Genomic DNA, 22182 nt, shown 5'->3' with positions numbered 1-22182 from the left:
ATTTTAATATTTGTTCTGTTTTAATTTCCTCAATTAAGATACTTGATTTACAACTTGCTGCTGAAAATCTGGTGGCAAAGAATGGAAACAAAACTGTTACTTTGTCTGACATTTGTGTTGACCCATTAAATAAAGGTTGTGCTATTCAAAGTATATTTGGCTACTATCAAAACCGAAGGAGTTTACTGGAAGCAGAGAATTATCTTGGCCATTTTAAAGAATGCTCAAGGTGAGTTTTAAGAAAATCACACAAAAATGGTATATTTTTGTGGTTTATTTTTATGTACGAGCTATCTTCTAAACATAGGAACAGTTTAAATCTTATCTTTACTCTCTTATTTGCTGCTAATTGCATTATGTTTTTGATTTATGAATTTTTTGTTTTTTAACATCAATAGACTATGTATGTCACAGCAACTAGATATTGAACTTTCATTGAAGGCTACATATTCTTAATTAGTGTACAGAATTGTTTACTTTCAGTTCAACTTATCTGTATGTGTGATATAACACATCTCCATTGCAATTACTCATTATTTTCAATACAAATGAATCTTGACTTTTAAATGTGTCATGCGATCGAAAAACAAAAAACATGGAAATGGAATTTTTATTTTTGAATTTTAAATGAGAGGAATTCCATATGAATTGGGGCATAAATTAGGTGTTAAGCTTGTTCTCATATGTTAAAACAAAATCTAAACAATGGAGTTATATATCTATAAACATAAAAATGCAGTTTTATTTGTGGGGGTGGGGTATATTCCTTATACAAATCCAGTTTAGATTTGATTTTTGCCAAGTTTAGCACAGATTTGGCTTTTGATGCTCTGGATTTCAGATTGGGTAGTTTTACGCAAAATAAGAATCCAGTTTTCATCAGGTCTCTCAAATTTGACGGAGCTTCTTTTGTGCTCGGGAATTGTCATGGTGGGGGAAGGGATGGTCGAAATTCGCCCATGGTAGTTTTCCCAATACAAATCCAGTTTTTTGTTGGATTATTTCCAAATTTGGCACTGAGGTCTTTCAATGCTCAAGATTTCACATAGTTTCTTTTTTGCTCCTTATGGGAGAGAATAGCCAGAGGGTTTTTACTAGAAAATCTGTGAAAAGAACTGTTTATACCTATTAGTTACGATGGCTGAAATTTTAGAGTTTTAAATAGATCAAAAGAGGTCCAAATTTTTAATTTCAAGTCTTGAAATTGCTCGGTTCTGCACATCAACGGGAAATTTTAGTTTGTTTTTCTTTTGTTTAACTTTAAATGTTGAAATTGCATCACCTTACACAACTTTTACTGTCAAGGTAGATTGAGCAATGCAGCAAGTAAAATTATAAATTAACAGACATGTGTACAAACTCTCATGGTTGACTTCAACCTGCATTGTGTATTATCAATACAGGTTGTAGCCATGAATATTTACAAATAGGTATTTTCCCATGATTCTCCTGTTTAAAATCTCACCCAAAAATTCAGGATCACATGCTTTGCTTTTATGGAGAAATTAGCTTTTTAATAAGACTTAACTGAAAAAATATCAAAAACGCTATCACGTATATTTTTTTCTCATAGGTTTGTTTTTGTGGGAACGCCATAGCCTTTGTAATACATCATTTTAAAGATTTTGCATCTATTTTTCAGAGAAAAATAGATGATTCACATTTTAATCGTTTTGTCAAAAAATTAAAAAACCTCTATTTATATTGTTTTTTACTGTGTTTTGTTTTAATGTTTAGCATTTCAAAATAGAATCCCAGTGGTTCATTTGATTAGAGCATTGTACTAATAATGCAAAGGTTTTGAGTTTATATATGTATAGACAGACAAAAAAAAAAGTCTTAATGATTTCTTTTCTTCAGCAGAATTCTGATCTAAATTTCCATGAATATATAATCTTAACTTATTGCAGAATTCTGAACCACGGTTCTATTGCTGTTAAAATCAGGAAACAACTGTTACCATAGTAAATCCCAGTTGAACTTAAAAAAATATTTTTTTAAAAGAGGCATTGATTGCAATTTATTTTGTTTCTTTTATGAAGCATTGCTTTATTGTAAAGTTCCTTTCAGTCTATTAGTGTCCTTAGATGGTAAACCACAGTAGCATATATGATTTTTTTTAAAGGTATTGTTTGTGGGTATGCTGTAACTTCCATAATACTTCATCAAACTTTATAAGTAAGACATTATTTTAGTTTTTTTCATGACTATCAGTGAAAAATAGACAAACAAGTCTCCTTTTGGCTGTTATTTGAAAAATTACTATCAAAAACCGGATTTTTGAATTCTTGCTGTTGAGCACAAATGCTTGGCATAGGTTATCTTGTATGTAAGGTTACCGAGTAGATGGATGTTACTAGAACCAAAAGAATTCATATGATTTTTGAGGATTGAAGACCTTTTCCATGAACTAACTGGAATTGTCTGCGAACAACATCAGAGATAAAATGACTTGACTTGAGCTTCATGTCTGTTGTTGTAAAGAAGAGTGTTGCTATCCAGATGAATTTCAATCTAATTCAAGATATTCCATAGTAGTAATAAGCTGGTAAAGCAAATATTTTGTTTATGAATTATTTATGAACAAATTTTCATTAATCCACGTTATTCCCATGAATGCATTATTAATTTAGTTTATTTCTCCAGTTAACACTAAAAAACAAAAACAAATTTGAGGTCATTCCATGGAGGTAACATTTCTCAAGATTTAGAATTTTTCCAAGAATAAAATCGGATTAAAAATGTAAAATTAAGACAGCAAAGCATTTAATATGAACTTCTTTACAACTTACTACCAAGTTGCTCATTAAAAAAGAAAGAGCATTAAGCTGGTAAAATCATATGGAGCAAGAATTTCCTCTTAATGTCAGAGTAACCCATATATGTGTTCTGTACTATTAAAATGTGTGCACTTCTGTCTGTGCGTCTATAAACTTATCTCCTCTGGACTGTCAATGTCTCCCAGACTGATGCAAGTATTGTTGGATACAGGATATCGGAAGGAAGCCATTTCACAATGTATCGTTCCTTGAAATATTAGCTTGCTTCAGATTTAAATTGATAAATGCACCATTTGGTTGCATTTTGCCAATTTTGTCGTCAAACTTGACGAAAACATGCAACTTTTGTTGTCAAATTTGGCAGCATATTGCCAAGTCACAGGCATGAAATTGCAAGTGAATAAGCAAAGGGTGGAGCTTCCAATCCATTAACATTATTAAAACATTAACATTATTAACATTATTAAAAACTGAGTGTATGTATCTATGTATGTATGTCACTCGAACTGCTTTTAAACACCTGCGACTTGATGATTGAACCAGGTTTTGATGGATTTGTAATTTTTCTGGCATCAAGTTTCGTTTTTCTAAGACTTTAATTAGCGGGAATGTTACTAAAAACTTCAATTCTCAAGGATGTTTTATTTGCTTCAAAATTTCTGATTTTCTGCTTGCTAACCTCCTGCCAATAGTTGCTTGCAAAAAAAGTGAACCTATAGAACACTTGACTTTCGCACAATAATTCCTCTTTCAACACACAGATTGGAAAAAATAGGGATCAATTTATGTTCTGCTGATTAAGGAGTGCCCAAAGGGGGGGGGCAGCCATGCGTACAAATACCTATGTCTTTAACAGAACTATAAATATTAAAATTTAATTTTTATTTCTAAACACTCTTTAAAGGATAAAAAGCCTGATGTTAGTTGATTTTAAATATATGAAACTTGTACCAAAAAAATCAATACTAAAACGTTCTTAAATCTGCAGTTAATAGTATTATAATTAATCAACAAAAATGGGAGTTTTGTGAGGACAGTTTTTTTAGGAATTACAGGTATGTTTTATTAGTTTTGATTTTCAGAGCTTTAGGTGCTGTTTCAAGCATGGCTATTTTTAAATATAGCTTCTGTTTTCAACATATATCATTGTTTGACAATTTTTACTATTTTTGTTTTTGATGTTTTTGGTTATATCTTTAATAATGTTACTTTTCCAATCTTACACAGCTCTATGGGTGAAATGAAATGCTATGCTCCATATGGTGGTCCTTTGCAATCTACTGAAGTTGCCTTAGGAGGTTTTGTCAATTCAGATTATAACACTGCAACAGCTCTTATTATAACCATACCTGTAGTCAATCATTACAACAATGATCTAAATAAGGATGCATTGGAATGGGAAAAAGTGTAAGTAGTTTCTGAATAAATATTTTATGTGATGTAGAAGATGTTTCCTAAATTGTTGAAGCAATGTTTTTAGTTGATAAACTTCCAATCTGTGAATCAAATTACCGTATTACCCCGCATTATCCAGCATGCCGCAAAATTCGGGGGTTGCCAGTTTTTCAATAACACTTGCCTGGTCGTTTTCAGCATGCTGGAAAAAAATACTTTAATATATATGTACATTAATGTGTGTGTGTTAAGCGTTAAAATGAATATTATTTTTATACATATCTTATTAGTATTAATAGACAGTTTAATTTTGTAAAAATATTTAATAACAAATAATTTTAGAAAAATTAAATTAAAACTAAGTAAGTAAACATTTAAACAGTAAGTTACTGCCCCTAAATCATAAGTAAGTTACTGCCCCTAAAAGAATTTACCATAGCTGTTCAATAAAGAAAAATTGAACTTACCTCTCTAAAAGGAACCTAAAATAATTTATTAAAAAAAATTACGAACAAATCGCAGTAACGATGATTGCTTCCAAGTTGATTAATTTATTGGCCTGTAATTAGGCCATTAATAGTGAACTACGATAAATAACAAGCACATTATATATGCAATACATTTTTTTTTTTTGAAATAAGGGATTTATTTTTTTCCTTTCAGTGGTTTGCTTTCTGATTGGAACTGAATGGGGAAATTTACTTTTGTTTTGTTGCAAAATTAAACCGCAAATTATCCGGCATGCTGGAAAATTCGAATTTCCCAGCATGCTGGTCAACCTCGCTTTTCTCCGGCATGCCGGATAATGAGGGGTAGTACCGTATGTATTTAAAATAAAATGTCTATCTTTATTAAAATTACTCATTAAAGCACCATATTCATTCATATACAAAAATACTTGTTGAGAAATTCAAAACATTAACATAAAAATTTAAAAAACGACATTTTAAATTTTTTTTATTTTTTCTTTCCAATTGGGCTGTATAAAAGGCCCACCTCGAGGCGTATAGGGCCATAACCAGACCTAGTGTACTCCCAAACAATGCATCAGTCTTTCGTGTGTCACCATTAAGGCACTGATGAATGACTCAGTAGTGTTTTTGACTCGCAGTTTTCACCAGATGGAGGCACCTGGGCTCTCATTTGATGCTAAATTGCACTAGGAATTTAATTTAGCCGAGGGATATTCTAAGCCAAACGAATACCCAAGGGATCTTTTACATTCCGCATAAACATATGCCATGGGCACTGAAGATTTTCTGCATCTCGAAAATCCACCGACTGGCCACCCAGGTCAGAACCTGGGTCACCGGGTGTAGAAGGCCAGTGCCTAACCATCACTCCACCAGCCGGCTCACATTTTAAAATATTGATCAAATATAAAAAAGTAGATATATATATACATATACAGGAAAGTGAACAAATAAAACAGCAATTTTCTAGTTTTAAATTAGTAGCTGCATACAAAAATAGTTAAACTTATTTTTTAAACCTAGGCTTTATTTAAAGGAAAATGGGGAGGGGGTGGTGATTTTTGTCAAAAATCATGATTGAATTTTTAAAATCTTAACTTTTATTTGATTTTCATCTCATAATATAGCATAACTAACTTTTTTTTAATCCTCCTCTTTTTCTGTATTAAGTTTACTGCTAGGCCTTCTGTATTAAATTTGGTTTGAAACATATGCATTTGCATTGAAATATGTTTTTGTAATTTTTTTAAAATATCAATTTTATGTTTATAAGTAAATAATTAACTGAATCGATGGTCTGGCTAAAAAAAAGTTAAGAAAAAAATTCCAAGAAGTCATGATTTTTTTTTCAAAAAAAAAAAAAAAAAAAAAAAACATAAGTCCTGTGATGTGTATTGAAAACTGAATATACAACCCAAATTCAAAACAATAGAATACTTCCCACTTTTTGGAAAAAGTTTATTCTAACCAAATATAATTGCAAATTACGTATTTAAATGAACGTGCCCCCTTTCTTAGGCCTTAAAGTGTGCATTTTATTTCAAATATACTCAATTAAAAAAAAATCTTGGACAGAATAATCCAAAAGTTTATAGTGATGAAGATTTACATTGAGTCAAAAAATTAGAATATTCAAATTAAAAGGGGAAAACAATCTCAAAAGAAACAATAGCAATATTAAAATGGGTCATTTTTTGCTGGTTTCAATGGCTTTAATCCTTTCTCATGCGGATTCTACCACCTGTCAACATTTAATCGTTTCTGACACTGTTTCCATACCCTCTTCAATGCGGCAACAAGCTCAATTTTGTTTGCGGGCACCAGGTCTTGAACCGCTTTCTTCAGATATGATGGTACCACGAATTCTTGATCGTATTGACATAGTTAGAGTTGCTTGACCATTTTAATACCAAAATTCCAATTTCTGTTTGCTAAGAGTCGATTTAGAGATGTAACACGGAGTAGAATCTTGAAAGATAAAATGTGTCACTAAATGTGTAACTGCTGTGCCTCAGATGAACTATCATACAGTATTATTGATAAACCGCGGAAGTCACGCATTGTTTTATTTTAAGATATATATAACTTCCGAATTCCAGCAGCCCTCATGCACCCACAAACCAAGAAGGATGTGTCAAAGTGGAGAGAATGTCTTACACAAGATTTCTCATACGCTTTTCTTTTTAAGCGTCAAACCCGAACACCTTTTTTTGTTCAGATATTTCAGAAAGAAAAAAAGATTCACCACTGAATATAACACTTTTCCAACCGTGTTGCCCCCGTATGAGCTTCTCTTTGCTCCAGGAGAGACGTGTACATTTCTGCTTCATGTTTATCTTTGGTCTTACTTCATAGATCCGCAATTAAAACTGCAGTTTATGCAACCGTCCAAGTGTAGTTGGCGTGGATAAGATAACTATACATTCTGTCCAACACTTATGGACACAAGAAGCATTTTTCAACGATTATTTTGGACAATTTACTTTAATTTGGGTTCATCTCTGCCTGGTGTTAATATTTTTCTACCTCGTTTACTTCGACCAACTTTTTAGTTGGCCAGTCTTTCTATATTCCTTTAAAATCTTACATACCATAGTTTGTAAAACATCCATTTGAATTCATCTGGATAGTTTTTTTTCTAACTTCAAGAAATGATACAATATGTAACTTCGTTTTTTTCCCCTATTTATCACCTTGGTGACCCATTTTGAGCAATAAAAGGCTGTTAAGAGCGTAAAATTATCCGGGTGCCAAGCTCCATATTGTGACAAACTATAAGGTAACAGCTATGCAAATATTTTCGCTATTTTTTAAAATTCACATTGAATGAATAGATTATTCTAATTTTTTGACATGTATAAAAAATCTATTATTTTTCCAATGTGTTAATGATCCATAAGTTGTTAAAATAATATCTGAAAAGTTGTTTAAATTGATTTACCCATTCAGGAACAACGAGTTTTAGTCTTTTTAATTCGCATGCGTTCATTTTTCCCCTGACTCAGGGACAAGTTTTGTTCAAACAATTCTGATATTCTATTATTTTGAATTTGGGTTGTAGTATTGATTGTGTGGTGTTAAAAAATATCAGTAGATATTGCTGTTCTCTGTAAAACATGTGTGTTTTACAGCTTAAAAGTATAAACTTACATTTTGATACAAACAATATAGAAATATTGCTTCTCTTTCATTGCTTATTGGTTTTATTACTTTATTCAAAAAAATGAGGTTCTAGCATTATTAATTGAACAAATTTAAGTTTTTTTTTTGGAGGGATGCACCAATTAATTGGCAGAAATCGGCCCCTTTGCCGATTATTAATTTTTTTAAATTAAAATTAGTTTTAAGTATGCCCTGAGCTAGAAATTATGCAGAATTAGTTCAACAAACAGTAAACATGTATAATTTTTCAGAGCAAAAGGTAACATGTCATTATAAATTAATAATAAACAGTTGAATAAAAAAAGGATAAATCATTCAATAAGAAAAATATTAATTGAATTAATTAAGGTTGCAAGGTGGTTACTTATATGCAGTGCAATAAGTAGAAATATGTTTTGGGGACTTGCTAAAAGAAAAAGTGGATTAAAACTGATTTACATTCAATGTGCATTTTTTTCACAATGAAAAACCAAATACTTCAGGAGACGGCATTCCCCCACGTGTCCCCTCAACTACAGCACTGCTGTGTCTGTCAATCTACATCCATGGTATAGGCTGAATTATAGTGTGCCTCAAAGTTTTAAGGGGCAGTGTATGACTGTTGCACCTTCAATCTAGGTTTTCATGTGAATTCTGCTTGTATGAATAATTTGTTTAAAACTTGACACTTCACGGTCTCGTACCTACCACTATATGTAGTTTAACAGGTTAAGCAACCATTGTATGCTTAACATTTCAACACAGGATGCTAATGTGAATTACTATGCTAGCACAAATTTTTAGATTTGCTACATAAGTAAATGTTAGGGAGACTGTATTTATTTTATCAGTGTATAATTTTTTGTTGTTACAGTTAACACATAAATGTAATTGGAGAATGAATGAATTTTATTCATTTTGAAGTACATTAAATGAGTTATTTGTTATAATTAATGCTTCTCGTATTTTCCTGTGTATAATCCACAGGCTCTAAAATCCATCTCAAGATAAATAAATTCTTTGTATAATCAGCAGATTATACAATGTCAAAAACAAAGTTGTTTTGATTTAACATACAATTTTAGCAACTAAATTAAAAACATAAAGTAATAATAAACATATAAAGTAATTTTTAAGGTATAATTAAAGTTAACCTAAATAATAATGATTTCTTCTTGAAATTGTGATTATAGTACGCTAATTACTTCGGTCATAGAGTTAAGACAAAGGAGCAAACGATCTAGTCCATTGCAAATGGAGACTGCTTCTTCTATGACTGTAGGGTTGTCTATTTTAAGCAGGCTGAATCATGTAAGCGGAACATTCAAGCTAATAAACAACCCTAGAGGCAACAAATGGTTTCTATTGATGAATCCTACTGTAAATTGAGGTTCAATATGTTGGCATTGGGGGGAAAAAGGAGCACTGATAATTCACGGCAGATTCTTACTTATGAAAAGATGTTAAATTTTATCACTATTCTTTAGAATTTACTGAAAATTATTTATGTCTGAGGATTATATCTCGTACTTCTGGCAAGTGCAACATTCTATTGTATTACCCTGTAATACATCTTTTTTTTTTTTTTAATAAACTAACAAAATGACATTTTATACTCTGACAAAAGCTTACAATATTCATAAATTTTTTAGTGTTTTTTCTTTATAGTTTCAGAAAAAATATGCTGAAATGTATACCGGTGCTTTAAAAATAGTTTGTTATTCTTTCTATGACCTATGTTACTATTTTATTGCTTGTATTGTTTTAAAAATATTTTACTTCTTTTGTCCTTCAGGTTTGTGGAGTTTTTGAAAAACTATAAGTCGGAAAATATTACAGTTGCTTTTAAAGCGGAGGTAGAACACTTTATTTGTTTTGTGTATACATATTTTTTACCATGTTTATGTTTAAATATTAATCATTTTGCATTTTTCAGCGTTCTGTTGAAGATGAATTGGAAAGAGGGAGCCATTCCGATATTGTGACTGTTGCAATTAGTTACATTATTATGTTTATATACATTGCTGTAGCACTGGGAGAAGTGAACACATGCAAAAGCATGTTGGTATGTAATAATTAAATTTCTTTTTAGTGGTTCTTTAATTGTATAAAAGCAAAAATATGCGTGTTTATGGTGCCTATCAAATTCATTTTCTTTTCTGCTTATGAATAGTCACTGGTGTTCATTAAAATATGCATGTTTTATAATTAAATACTGTAAACTTGCCTTCTGATATGAAAAATATTGAAACATTGCTTTATTTGTTACTTATTTTACAATTATTTTTTATATTTTTTTCACTAAAGTGTATTGAGAAAAGTAACCTTTTTTAAATGGTGAACCTTTCCATGAGCTCTGTTATAAAAACAGCCATCACTTGTCCTGGTATCTCTGTTATACAAGCCATAGTTATATACAAGTTATAGTTATATACAAGCCAAGCTGTTATACATGTTTTTATCATGATTGTATTTAACATGCTATGTCATGATCAGTGTTGGCAATTAGTATCTGTAGTGATAATGTCCTTAATGTTAGGGTGAGAATTTAGAAGTGTGTGTTAAAAAAGACTTATTTGATGAGCAAGTATTTAGAGCATGTTGAAGAAAGCAAAGTTGATATGATTTTGATACTTCAAGTAGTTGTAGAAAAATTTACTACAAAAGAAATAAGGATTAAGAAAAGTCCAATAGAAGATTCTTTAGAAGGTTGAAATGAATGCCATGATGTAACAGAAAAATTCTTTATTCCCAGTACAAGTAGATTTCATTGTCACTAAAGTTTATTTGACCACAAGCTTTGTCAAATATTCTGCAGTAAAGAAAATATTTCAACTTTTATGACTTCGTTGAAAAAAGTGTCAGAGTTGTTGGTAGGCTGTACACAAAATGGTGATGAGGATACATGAATTTTCAAATTTAGGTTTTCTTTTTGTTATAATATATTCTGTTAAACTTTATTTCTTAAATTTGTTACTTCATTATATTGGTATTAAAATAGAATGAAACTGCCAGGCAACTTCTACTAATGAGTTTGCCTTTTTTTTTTTGCTGTAACAGTGGTAGATACTTTGGAATGTACAGAAATTAAACACTGATTAAAATTTAATATTCATTAAGTGAGCTACCAAAAATAAGCCTAAATATATTCTTTTAACATTAAATTTCAAATTTGAGTACTTTAAATGCATTTAAAAAAAAAGTTTTTGAAATATGTATTTAATTTTGAATTATGCTTTGCAAATTTTCTTTTTACATGCAATATATTTTGAAAGTAACTGTAGAGTAAATCTGATCTTTTGCTGAAAGAACAGATTAATTTCATTCAAATATTTGAAAGCTTATTTGCATACTTTCAAGTTAGTTTGCTGATTATTCAGCGGAGGTTCTTCAAGCACAAAATTTGCACTTTTTGTCTTATTTTTTTAATGTTGTCAAAATGTGGTATTCAGCCAAAAAACAATAAGTCAAATTTTTGCACTAGTATATTTATCAACATTCAAGCGTGTCTAAATCTTTCAATTCCTCATTACTACTTCCCAAAAGTTTTCTACTTTCACTGCACTCCAGATAAATTTATGAATCATGAACTTATAGCCTTATCGAGATTAAAGTGTAAGAATGACTTTGTTTTAAATATATATATCATGAGTTTTGTCCTTAAGCATTCATTTCTGAAACTTTAAGTGTGTCCATTCAATTCACAGATCTAGATATATAATAACGTATAAATACCTTTGTGCTGAAAATTCAAAAAGTCAGTAATCCAACGTTTTTTGTGCTTTATAATGTTGGATTACTGACTTCTAGATATATAATATTCAATGTCCTAACTTTGCTAATTTCACAACTTAAAAAATTCTGTCAATGTGTACAATCTTTTATATACATCTGCTGTTTATTAGCTTTTCCTAATTTAATTTGAATGTATAAATGGATCTGGCATCTTTAGACTGAGAAACAAATGTATTTAAGGGAAATAATATTTTTTTAAATGCTGTTCATGTCTAAATGAAAATATAGTATTTTCTATTTTTTTTTTTTTTTTTTTTTAGTAGTACAATACACCCTCGTTTTACACAGAGGATATGTTCCTTGAAAATGTCGCATAAATTGACTAAATAGTAGTGTTAAAATAGGGATTTGGTTCCATTGATTAAAAAAAAACATTCATTCTAGTGACAGATAAATGCTGTCAAACCCTGTTACGCAAACTCCCTTAACAGGTAATTTCTTTTAAGAAAAATAAACTCCATTCCCCATCAGACAAAGCTAAAAACTAGTGCTAAAGCAGTCCTTTAAGAAGATTAGGAAAAAACTCCCTTAAAGACAAAATTTCTTTAAAGAAATAAATGAATAAATAAGAGATAATAAAAAAAAGAAATAAATAAGGAGGGGGGGCATCCTTTTTCTTGGAATGTCTTTATTGACTTCGGAAGGTTGAAAAATCTGCACTGTAAACCAGTGTCCATGCACAATCAGTTTCCTTGCTTCCAAATGTGACACAGAAAATTTATTCTTTAATTCTGATTAGTTTTGTTAAAAACTATGGTTTATTTGGACTCAATACAAGTTTCATACATGAATATCAATTTAAATGCCTGTGTATGCATTGTTGCATGAATGTACTTTGGTTTCTATATTTTCTCTAAGACAAACAAGATTTTTTGTATGTTTACTCAAAATCCAGTGAGGTAAATGTAGAAATTGGTTAATACAAAAAGTTTTGATGTCCCAAAAAGTGATGACGATGATAGAGCTGGCCTTAACAAGGTTTGATGGAAGTTTAATTTGTACTTATTTCGATACATATGTGCAACTTGCGTAAAGAAAACATGAATTAACTTAGTGTGCAAAAAAAAAAAAAAAAAAGGTTATGATAGTCTGGCAGTCATTAATTATTTTTCTCTGTAGTTCTTTGTAGATCATTAACACATCTGTGATCATTCGCATTGCTTCCATGACTGGATCTTCCATTACTAACAAACTAGAAAGATTATTTTGCAATCGTCACTGAATTTGCTCACGATTTTCAACTTGAAGTCTTTGATTGTGTATCATCAATGTCAGCATTTTAAAAGCTCTTCTTCCACTGTGCTCTGAATCGTGTGATTTTACTAACTTTGCTCTGTAAAGAGCTTCGGAACCAATCGCAAAAATATCTCCAGTGGTCCTAGCTCACTTATCAGTGCACCAAAATAGTTTCATGTGTGTTATCTGAAAATCTCTGGAGTTAGGATTTTGAAAGAGGAGAAAATTTTGTCTGTTTACAATGCCACATCTGGGTAAAATAAAAACTCATCCGCATTAAATAAAGTAAGGAAGTTGAATAGTAAACCATGTATAATCAAATCCACATAAAATTAGTCTACTGTATTACATTTGTTATTTTGTCATAATCAATCTGCTTGTCCGTCCTAGTATTTTTATTTGTTTTCCATATTGCAGGAATCTTTTCAATAGTAAAAGTTTTGGTTTTGTGTCAACTCTGTAAATTTTCTTGTGATTAGAGAAATTTCAAAGCCGCTAATTTGTTAGCATAACGGAAGAAAGAGTTGCTTCTTGATCATTGATATTTTTTTATTCATATCCTTCAAGAATATTTATAATCATTTTCATGAAAGTATTGACCCTATATAGCAATTCAATAGCATATATGCACTGATCAAGTACAGTGCCAGAAATTTGAAACATTGCCTACAGGTTAACCCGCGATTTCACTTATAAATGGTCATGATTGTTCCATTTTTTTTCTCTTTGAATTTAAAATTTCTGCAGTGAGAACATTTGTTGTCATCTTTTTCTTTTTTTAGAAATTAGCTTTTGTTCATTTTTGTCACAGCTATCTACTTCTACCAGTGATCTAGCTCTAGTTACATTTTGCTTCTTTATGAAATCTCTTATTTTTCTTTTAATGTCAGCTATTTCAATGTTTGACTTGATTTGATTGTTACTTTCTTGTTATTGCAATTGACAGGGTGTGCTCAGGCATGAATGTTTTCTAAGTCTTTGCAGAAATTTACGGTTATCAAAGGCTTACTGGCTGGTTTTGAGATTAATCTAAAAAATAATGAATGAAAATAGGGGGTGGAAGAATAACTTTCAAAACAGAATTCTAGTGGTAAAAAGTGTGAGGTGGCATAATTCAGGTGCTTCATTTTATCTATTTCTATGGTTATAATTATTTTTAGTTGCCTTCCTTCAGAAGCAGCTATCAATGAAAACTTATTGTAGCTATTAATAATTTTTAATTCTCATGTTAAGGTTTGTCTTTTAAAACCTGTTTTTCCTTCTCATCTATTTTTGTTTCTAAAAGAGCAAACTCTGACTTCTTTTATTGTAATAAATAATTTTGCAGTAATAGCTATAGGAGAATGAGATTAAAGAATTTGTTAAAATTCTAAACAAACTTAAAATAATTTAACTATTTTTGTAATAATAACATATTTTCGAAAACTGTTTGTAATGTGAGTTAATTCAAGAAATATTGTGACCTGAAATGTGTTTGTGGCCAATTTCTTTGTTTTAAAAATTTTTCTCTTGGGGATTAATGAATAAAAAGTTTAATTTTTGAGCTTTCGACATAATTTTTTTAAAACAGTATATGTTGGGTTGTTGTGTATAATTTGTTGTAGTAGGTTTTTGTTTGTTACTAGTCGATTTTGTATCACAAAAGATATCTTAGCAGAAGTTTAGCTCACTCCAGTTACCATTAGTAATCATTTGATTGTTGAGCTTTTTAATTAAATTTTAATCTCTAGTCTACTTTCAGTTTGAGATGATTTATGCTATCTAAATAACTATAGATTAAGAAAACCGTTTCTTTCTTTTTTTTTCAATTAATTTTGTGGAGCTAAAATTTTTACCCATTATTTTTAAGCAATATGACTCATGTTTTTTCATTATTCATTAACAGGTTGACTCCAAAATTTCTCTTGGGTTTGCGGGAGTATTCATTGTGATAGTATCGGTGCTTTCATCCCTTGGGATATTTTGTTTTGCCGGCATACCAGCAACTTTAATAATCATTGAAGTTATACCATTTTTAGTTCTTGCTGTAGGTGTGGATAATATATTTATACTTGTCCAAGCATATCAGGTTAGTAAATTTGTTTTATTCAAAGGTATTCAAAGGTTTCTATTTACTTTTGTGAAGTTGCCAATTGCATTTCTAGAAATTTATTTTTAAATATCTTTCTGCTTCAATTTTAAACACATCTAAGTGTTTTAATTTTGTTCTAAAATATGAATTTTTCTAAGCTAATTGAATTGTCAGAGCATTTGATTTTTTAATAGTCTTGTTAAAAAGAAAGTTTGATACTAATCTAAAATAGACAACATTCTATTTTGTTAATCTTGTTAAAAATTAACCTAAAGACACAGAAATATGTATGAATCACACAAAGGATTTGAATGAGTTCTCTGAGTGCTTAAACAAATGATTGTTTGCTTAAGCATGGAAACTAAAATTTGCTTTCCATACTTGCCAACTTTTACCTATGTACATAACATTTTCTGCATTTTGACCATTATTTTTGCTTTTACTCTCAGGGCCACTTTTTATGCAAATTTTATCATTAAAACAATTGACGATACAATACCTTCTGATCTTTCTATCCTTTACTTTCACAAAAATCAAGTTAGCAAAATTGGTACCTTTACAAAAGTAAGGTGGTAAAATTTGTACATTAACAAAAGTTTTTTAAAAGCTGCCATTTTCATAAAAGTTTTTAAATGGATATTTATTTCTCTGCTTAAAGTTAAATTTTATCACAAAATAGAATTTTTAACTGATTAACTTGAACATCGTAAGAGTACAGCTTTTCTTAATATATTAACATATTTTTATCAATTTTTTGTGTGCATTATGCAGTTTTAGCGCATATATGGAATTGTATAGCTACCTTTAAACATCTGTTTCTGACTTGTCCTTCATTCAATAACTTTACGAATTGTATGCAGTATAAAGCTTATTGCACTAATATACATCAATATTTTTTGTGCTCACCTTGTTCTTTTTTCTTACCTCCTTCTCTGAGAAACTTGTTTGTAATAGAAACTTGGAAATTTATTATTGTGTTCTACTTGACATTGACTAGTGTAGAATATCCTTTCAACCCTTTTTGTTGAGTATTTATTTTTCCAAAAATTTTACAATTCTCTAAGATTTGTATGAAGCACGTTTTTCCCACTAAATGAGAAACATATTTTAAATTACAGTGTTATTATTATTGACACTATTGTAAAAGGTATTAGTGATTTTTATTAGAAAGGATATTTTGTTAAGCATATGTCACTTGCTTCGTATTTTACCCATTTCATTGTGTTACTTGTGTATTTATTGGCAGTTATGCATTTTGAAAGCTGAAGAATTAAAATTATGTTTGTGATTGAAACAAATTTTTGAAAAATTGAGTTTGGAACATAATTCATAATTGCATTGATAAACGGGGCAATAAATTTTTAAAAGAGCAATAAATGTCTCACCCCCCCCCTGCAAGATTTATGTGTGCCCCTCCCATAAGAAATTTTTCTTTTTAATTTTAACATAGTGTTATTTTTTCATATCTCTTGCGCCATCCCTCCCCTCGCACCGCAGGGGTTGTGGGGGTGCTATGTATGCCACTGATAAATTTTTATAAATGCTTTGTACTTGTATCTGTTATTTACTCCATGAAAATTTTCTTTGAATTACAGCGTGATGAACGACTCCCTGAAGAGAGTATCAGTAAACAAATTGGTCGAGTTGTTGGTCAAGTTGCACCAAGCATGATGTTGTCTAGTCTTTCTATGTCCAGCTGTTTTTTCATAGGTATTAAAATTGGTTTAATTTCTACTGACATTTCAAGTAACATTTTATACTAATTCTTATTTCAAATAATGAGCATTCTGAAAAATGCTTATCTATTTAGTATACATATTTTCAGTTATGTATCATTATTAATTCATTATTGTGGGCAGTCAAAGATCAAAGACACAGCTCTAAATGCAAAACAATGTTTTTTAACCATTTGTAACTGTTAAACTTATAAAACTCATCTGTTCTGGTCATGCTTAAAGCATGCAAAAGTCCAGTCTGAAGTTTTCTGGCAATATATATGGCTGAATACAATGAACAGGCAATGAAGCTGGATTTTTTAACAAAAAAGTTAATTTATATGACTTTTATCATAATCTTTTGAACTCAAAAGAATGCTTAGGAAGTTGTGTGACATGTAAATGCAGCTATGAAAAGTAGATTTGCATCATTAAGGATGTATTTCTAATTCTTTGATTATAGCCTGAAAACAGAATGAAATGCTATACTTTTTTTTATAGGGAGATTTTAAGTGTCTATTTTTCTTAAAGGAAATATTAAAATGTTTATCATCAAAGCAAAAACTGTTCATTGTTTTATTCAACACCTTTAATTTTATGTAAATGTAACTAAGAGAGCATGGGACTTGTCATATTTTTTTTTTCTGCTTAAACTTATGCATTTTGTATGTTTACATGGAGTCTTTTTTTTTTTTTTAAATTTTAATATGAATGTTCAACTACTGTACTATTATTTCAATTTCAGTGAATGCTGCTTTACTTTCCCTTACTTTTATTTTTCTGTGATAAAACTGACAATATTAATGTTCTTACACAAATCAGATTTTGCTCGTTGTTTGTAATGCTGCATATTCAAATGGGGGGGGGGGGGTTACCCATTCACTGGGTACAGGGATGTTTTCCCAAAGGCTAGAGTACTCTAGTTTACTAATAATACTTAGTAAATTATAGTCCCCAGCAATTATAATTTACTAATCTTTACAATATTTCCAACTGATGATTTTTTTACACCAAATATATTTAAATAAATTAATATTGAGTATATTTTCCCCTTAGTCTGCATTAAATTAACAGGGTTTTTATTCCCCCAAGCATTACAATAAAGTACATTTTATTTTTTTAATATTACAATTGCGTATATTTCATTTGCATTTATAATTTGTTTGATTGCTTCATATTTTATGGTATAACTTTTAAAATACAATGGTGCATTAGTGTTCTTTTGTGTGATGTTTAGTGTGAATAAAAAGTCTTTAACAATAGGCAAAAATTAATGTTAAAATTATAACTTTTATAAGCATGGTTCAAGATGTAGACCAGAGAAATTTGAAAAGGAAAACAAAAGTTTAAATGCTAATTTTCTTGATTTGAAAAAGTTTAATGTCTGAAACCAGATCAAGCTTTATAGTAACTTTTTTTTCTTTTCTGTAGCTAAAATGAAGAATTAACTTGAATTTTAAAATAGATCAGACATTTTGTAACATTCTTGCATTTTTTTTTAATTTCTTAATTTTCATTTATGCTTGTATTTTTTTTAGGGAGTGTTATCTAAATTTTTATTGTTTTGTAATAAATGGAATTTTTAATTTTTTTTTTTTTTTGCTAAGAATCTTTAATGACTGGGAAATGTCAGCTGGAATGCTGTACAAGTAAATAACATTACAACATTTGTAAAATGGGTGTTTGTTCAGCAGGCTATTTATTAGTTAAAAATATATCATAACTTTGTAGTTTTATTTTAATTCGATAAGTATATATTCATTTTTATAATTGCATATATTTGACCAAATATTAATTTAATATATATTTCAGGGGCACTTACTGATATGCCTGCTGTGAAACTCTTTGCCTTATATGCTGGAGTAGCACTCTTGATCAACTTCTTTTTGCAAATGACATGTTTTCTGTGTTTGTTTACCCTGGATGTTAAAAGACAAGAAGTAATTTTATAAATGAATACTTTATTGAATGAATTGCTACAATTTTCTGGAAATAATTTATTGCTCATTTGATGTGCTTTACATGTATCAATGTTCCAATATTTTTACAAAAAAAAAAAAAAAAGAGAGCGAGAAAACATCAGTATTAGTACAATATGTTTGTGTGTATATCTTGGATGATCTGTAGAGCTTTAGAAAAGCAAATTGATCTACTTAGTAAGAGCTTCTTAAATTTCTTCACTAAGAAATTACAACTTTAGAACTATTTGCACTTTTTTAAATCTAAGCATTTTGCTGTTCCTTGCTAATTATTCCTTTCACAATGGTATCATTATTGGCCGTAATTCTGATAATTCATGATAAAAAAAATGCACCCATTAAGTTTGTATGGGATAAGTTTTTTAAACTGCATACTTCATTTAATAATTTAAAAAAAACATTTCATTTGAATGAAAGAACATTTTACATTTTTGTTTGTAACTTGCTATAATATGAATATTCATTTGAAGCATTTCATGTTTATGCATTATTTGCATCAAACTAAACACAACTGGTTTTTGCTTTTCTAATTTGTTAGCAGATATATTAAGACATTCTCTTCAATAATTAGTTAGTCTTCATTGTAATTGAAGTACTTTTTATTTTATAATTTGAAAGTCAATAATATATGAACCTAGAAAAGGCAAAGGTTGTAAAGAACTTACTAAATCAAGGATTTTGACAGATACCCCTGTCAAAGCTAACATCTACAAGATGTGCTACGTGAAACAGATAAAACAAAAATTCCCAAAATATTAAAAAAAAAAAAAAGACCAGGAAATAAACAGCAAAGATTAGGTTTGTCTTAAGATACTGAATCTCAACCAAAAAAAATTCATGCCTAAGTCACGTAGGTGATGATTTAAACAACTACTGTGTCGGGTAAAACTACTACTGTATTATTGAAACTGGAGGTTTTTAGTAACATTTTCAACCAAATCAAGTTTCTTTCATTATATTGGCTGCTCCAAAAATGGTCATGAATTTTCCATAAATTTTTGTATAAGATCTGCTTCAGTTTTATTTGTCCTCAAAAAGATACTGCAACAGTGCCCAAGCAGATGTCATTAAGCTCCCTCATTCAATGATCAATAACAGAGAACATGGCTATCTGTGATCCCTCTGCTCCCCTCGTGCTCCTTTAATGGCTGTCCAAAGAGGGGAAAAAGTGCATACAACAAGAACTTACATTTTCTGACACTTCCATCATTTGGAGCTGACCTCCTAGGGTTCCTTGCGGGATTTAAGGAATAACTACAGTAAAATTACTTATGTGTCAAGGCTCGATTTCGATACATATGAATTTTTAAGTTTTGTAGAACAAAATAACCATCAAATTACATTGCACAGTAATGTGTTTGCATTAATAATACATATAAAACATTCAAAAGATTTGTTTTTAGTCGTAACACAAAAGGACTTTGAAACTATACATTAACATAAAACTTTCTTTATGTTTTGCTCTTAATGAACTTTGGAAAATATTTTTTTGGCTTAAATTTTTCATACTATGCGTCTAGAATCATTTCAATCATGTAAGGCAATATTTATGAATGAATAATTGTTCGAAATATTGGAATTATACTGACACAAATAAATTGGTTGATTTCTCAAGGCACTATTACATTGATTTATCTTCAAATAATTATTAATTGTTTTATTTCTAAGCAAACTTCAACAGACACATATCAGAACCATTTAATTGCAGCATTGAATGCTAAAAATTATGCCAAAAATATTTTCAATCATTTAAGGTGAGTGGAACAGTTGCGTTTGCGAAATGGACTGTGAAATGAATGATTAGTTACTGTTATTATTATTGGATGCCAAATTAAATACAAATGCAGATACATATGCAATTATATATTTTTGCTTCCTCTAACTTTAGTATGCATAATGCATGAAAACGGGAGCTTTTAAAAATAAATCCATATTAAGGAGTTATTAATTAGTTTTTAGGGGATTTTTCTTAGAAACTTGGAAATATTTTATTTTCATAACGTAAACGTATTTGCTTATTTTTTCGTACTTTAAAATGATCTGTGTAGAAAGACAGCATCTGTGAATTTAAATACGAAATACAATTGAGTCCTGGTTCAATCAAATTTGTTTGAAAAAATTGTGGTGGGAAATTTTTTTCTGAAGGAAAATATAAGTTGCATTACCTTTCTTCTCCATTTTATAAAAGAAACAAATCGGAGAAAAAAATTTTTTTTTTTTGGTTTCCATTTTCCTTACTTTTGTTTTAAGCCATAGTTTGCAAGAATGGAAGCTGACTCTTCTGATACCTATTGAAATTACAGCCACAGTAGCACCGAAGAAAAAGTAAAACTTAAATTAAAATGTAGTGGGATGCAGGCTTGTCATTTCGAATTTATGAAGAGGGTGGAGAGGGGAAAAGAGTGTACACTGTATAGTATATACTCAATGTGATTTGTATCAAAAAACAACAAAACTCGCGCTCACTTACATGTAGTGCATTAATTTCCGAAAGAGGGGGAGGAGGTTCCCCGTTCTCAATCCCCCTAAATGATGGGCCTAGTTTGATGTTCTGATGTAATTGCATCTACGTCAAATTTTCATTTTCATGAACACATAGTTGATAAATTTTATTTGCTGTTAATACATTTTATTATAATTTCTCACATGTTTAGCTTTAATAATTTTTATTTTTTAAGAATGAAATATTCTCAAATAATCATGCAGTATAAAAATGAAAGCAGTAATCAACGAAAAATCTATTGCTACGAAAATTTCTGGGGAAAAAAGTAAGAGGAATGAGATGTATATAAAAAGCCACAGTAATTTGCAGCATTAAAAAAAGTTTTTTTATTCTTTATAATTTAAGTTATTTATCTTTTAATATTTTACATATCAAAAATTCAATTTTTCTCAAAAAAAAAAAAGTGAAAGATAATTTGAATACATAATTCAAACATAATCTTAAGTGCTAAAATTAGTTTTGGTAAGGATAATGAGCACACTAACGTTGTTATAGCACCAGCTGCGAAAACCATTGCATTTTCAAAATAGTAAATAAATGTTCATGCTAATATACAAGGGAAGAATGCAAATAAGATTCACAAATTTTTTCTAATATACTAGTGATCTCATGAATAATAATATGGATACATACACACTATAAAAAATCAAAGTCAAAATTTCAATTTGAAGATAAATGTAGTGCGGGACAGGAAATCATATTTGAAATAGTTAGAACACGTAAAATAAGTGTGCAATTTTGCATCGTAAGTTGTGTTTCGAATAATAATGCATGAACTGAAAAATTACCGGAAAGAAATATCGCGATTTACACTGAAAAGCAAGCAAAAATGAGGTTTCTGTAATAGAAATGCATGTTAGCTGACCCTAGGAAGGCAGCGCCGCAAGCGGTGAAAATGACAACTTTGCCTTGTACACAATTTCTTTTGTTTTCGCTTTTGTTTGGGCAGCTGGTATAAGGCACGGGCGGTGGTATCGCAGATAGCCATGCACAGAAAGATTGCTTTGAAAATTAAATTCAACTGTGACGTTTATAATAATCATAATCTCTACTGACTCAAATTAAACTCATTTAACAATTTATGGTATTTTTTC

The 22182-nt window shown here is 29.8% G+C and overlaps 1 protein-coding gene across 3 annotated transcripts in view; it reads left to right on the top strand.

Annotated features, from left to right (window-relative positions):
• LOC129231428 (NPC intracellular cholesterol transporter 1-like) overlaps positions 1-22182 on the top strand; it is a 117047-nt gene that overhangs the window by 65519 nt on the left and 29346 nt on the right. For all 3 annotated transcript variants that reach the window (XM_054865743.1, XM_054865742.1, XM_054865741.1), the window contains 7 exons: positions 39-229; positions 4008-4187; positions 9585-9645; positions 9726-9854; positions 14706-14888; positions 16487-16601; positions 18419-18546. In XM_054865743.1, coding sequence (XP_054721718.1) covers positions 39-229; positions 4008-4187; positions 9585-9645; positions 9726-9854; positions 14706-14888; positions 16487-16601; positions 18419-18546 — 987 coding nt within the window. The remainder of the gene's footprint in view (positions 1-38; positions 230-4007; positions 4188-9584; positions 9646-9725; positions 9855-14705; positions 14889-16486; positions 16602-18418; positions 18547-22182) is intronic.

Source organism: Uloborus diversus, chromosome 10 (genome assembly GCF_026930045.1).
Source record: "Uloborus diversus isolate 005 chromosome 10, Udiv.v.3.1, whole genome shotgun sequence".
NCBI lineage: Eukaryota > Metazoa > Arthropoda > Arachnida > Araneae > Uloboridae > Uloborus > Uloborus diversus.
The sequence above is the reverse complement of the archived record's forward strand: the minus strand, read 5'-3'. Positions and strand labels throughout refer to the sequence as shown.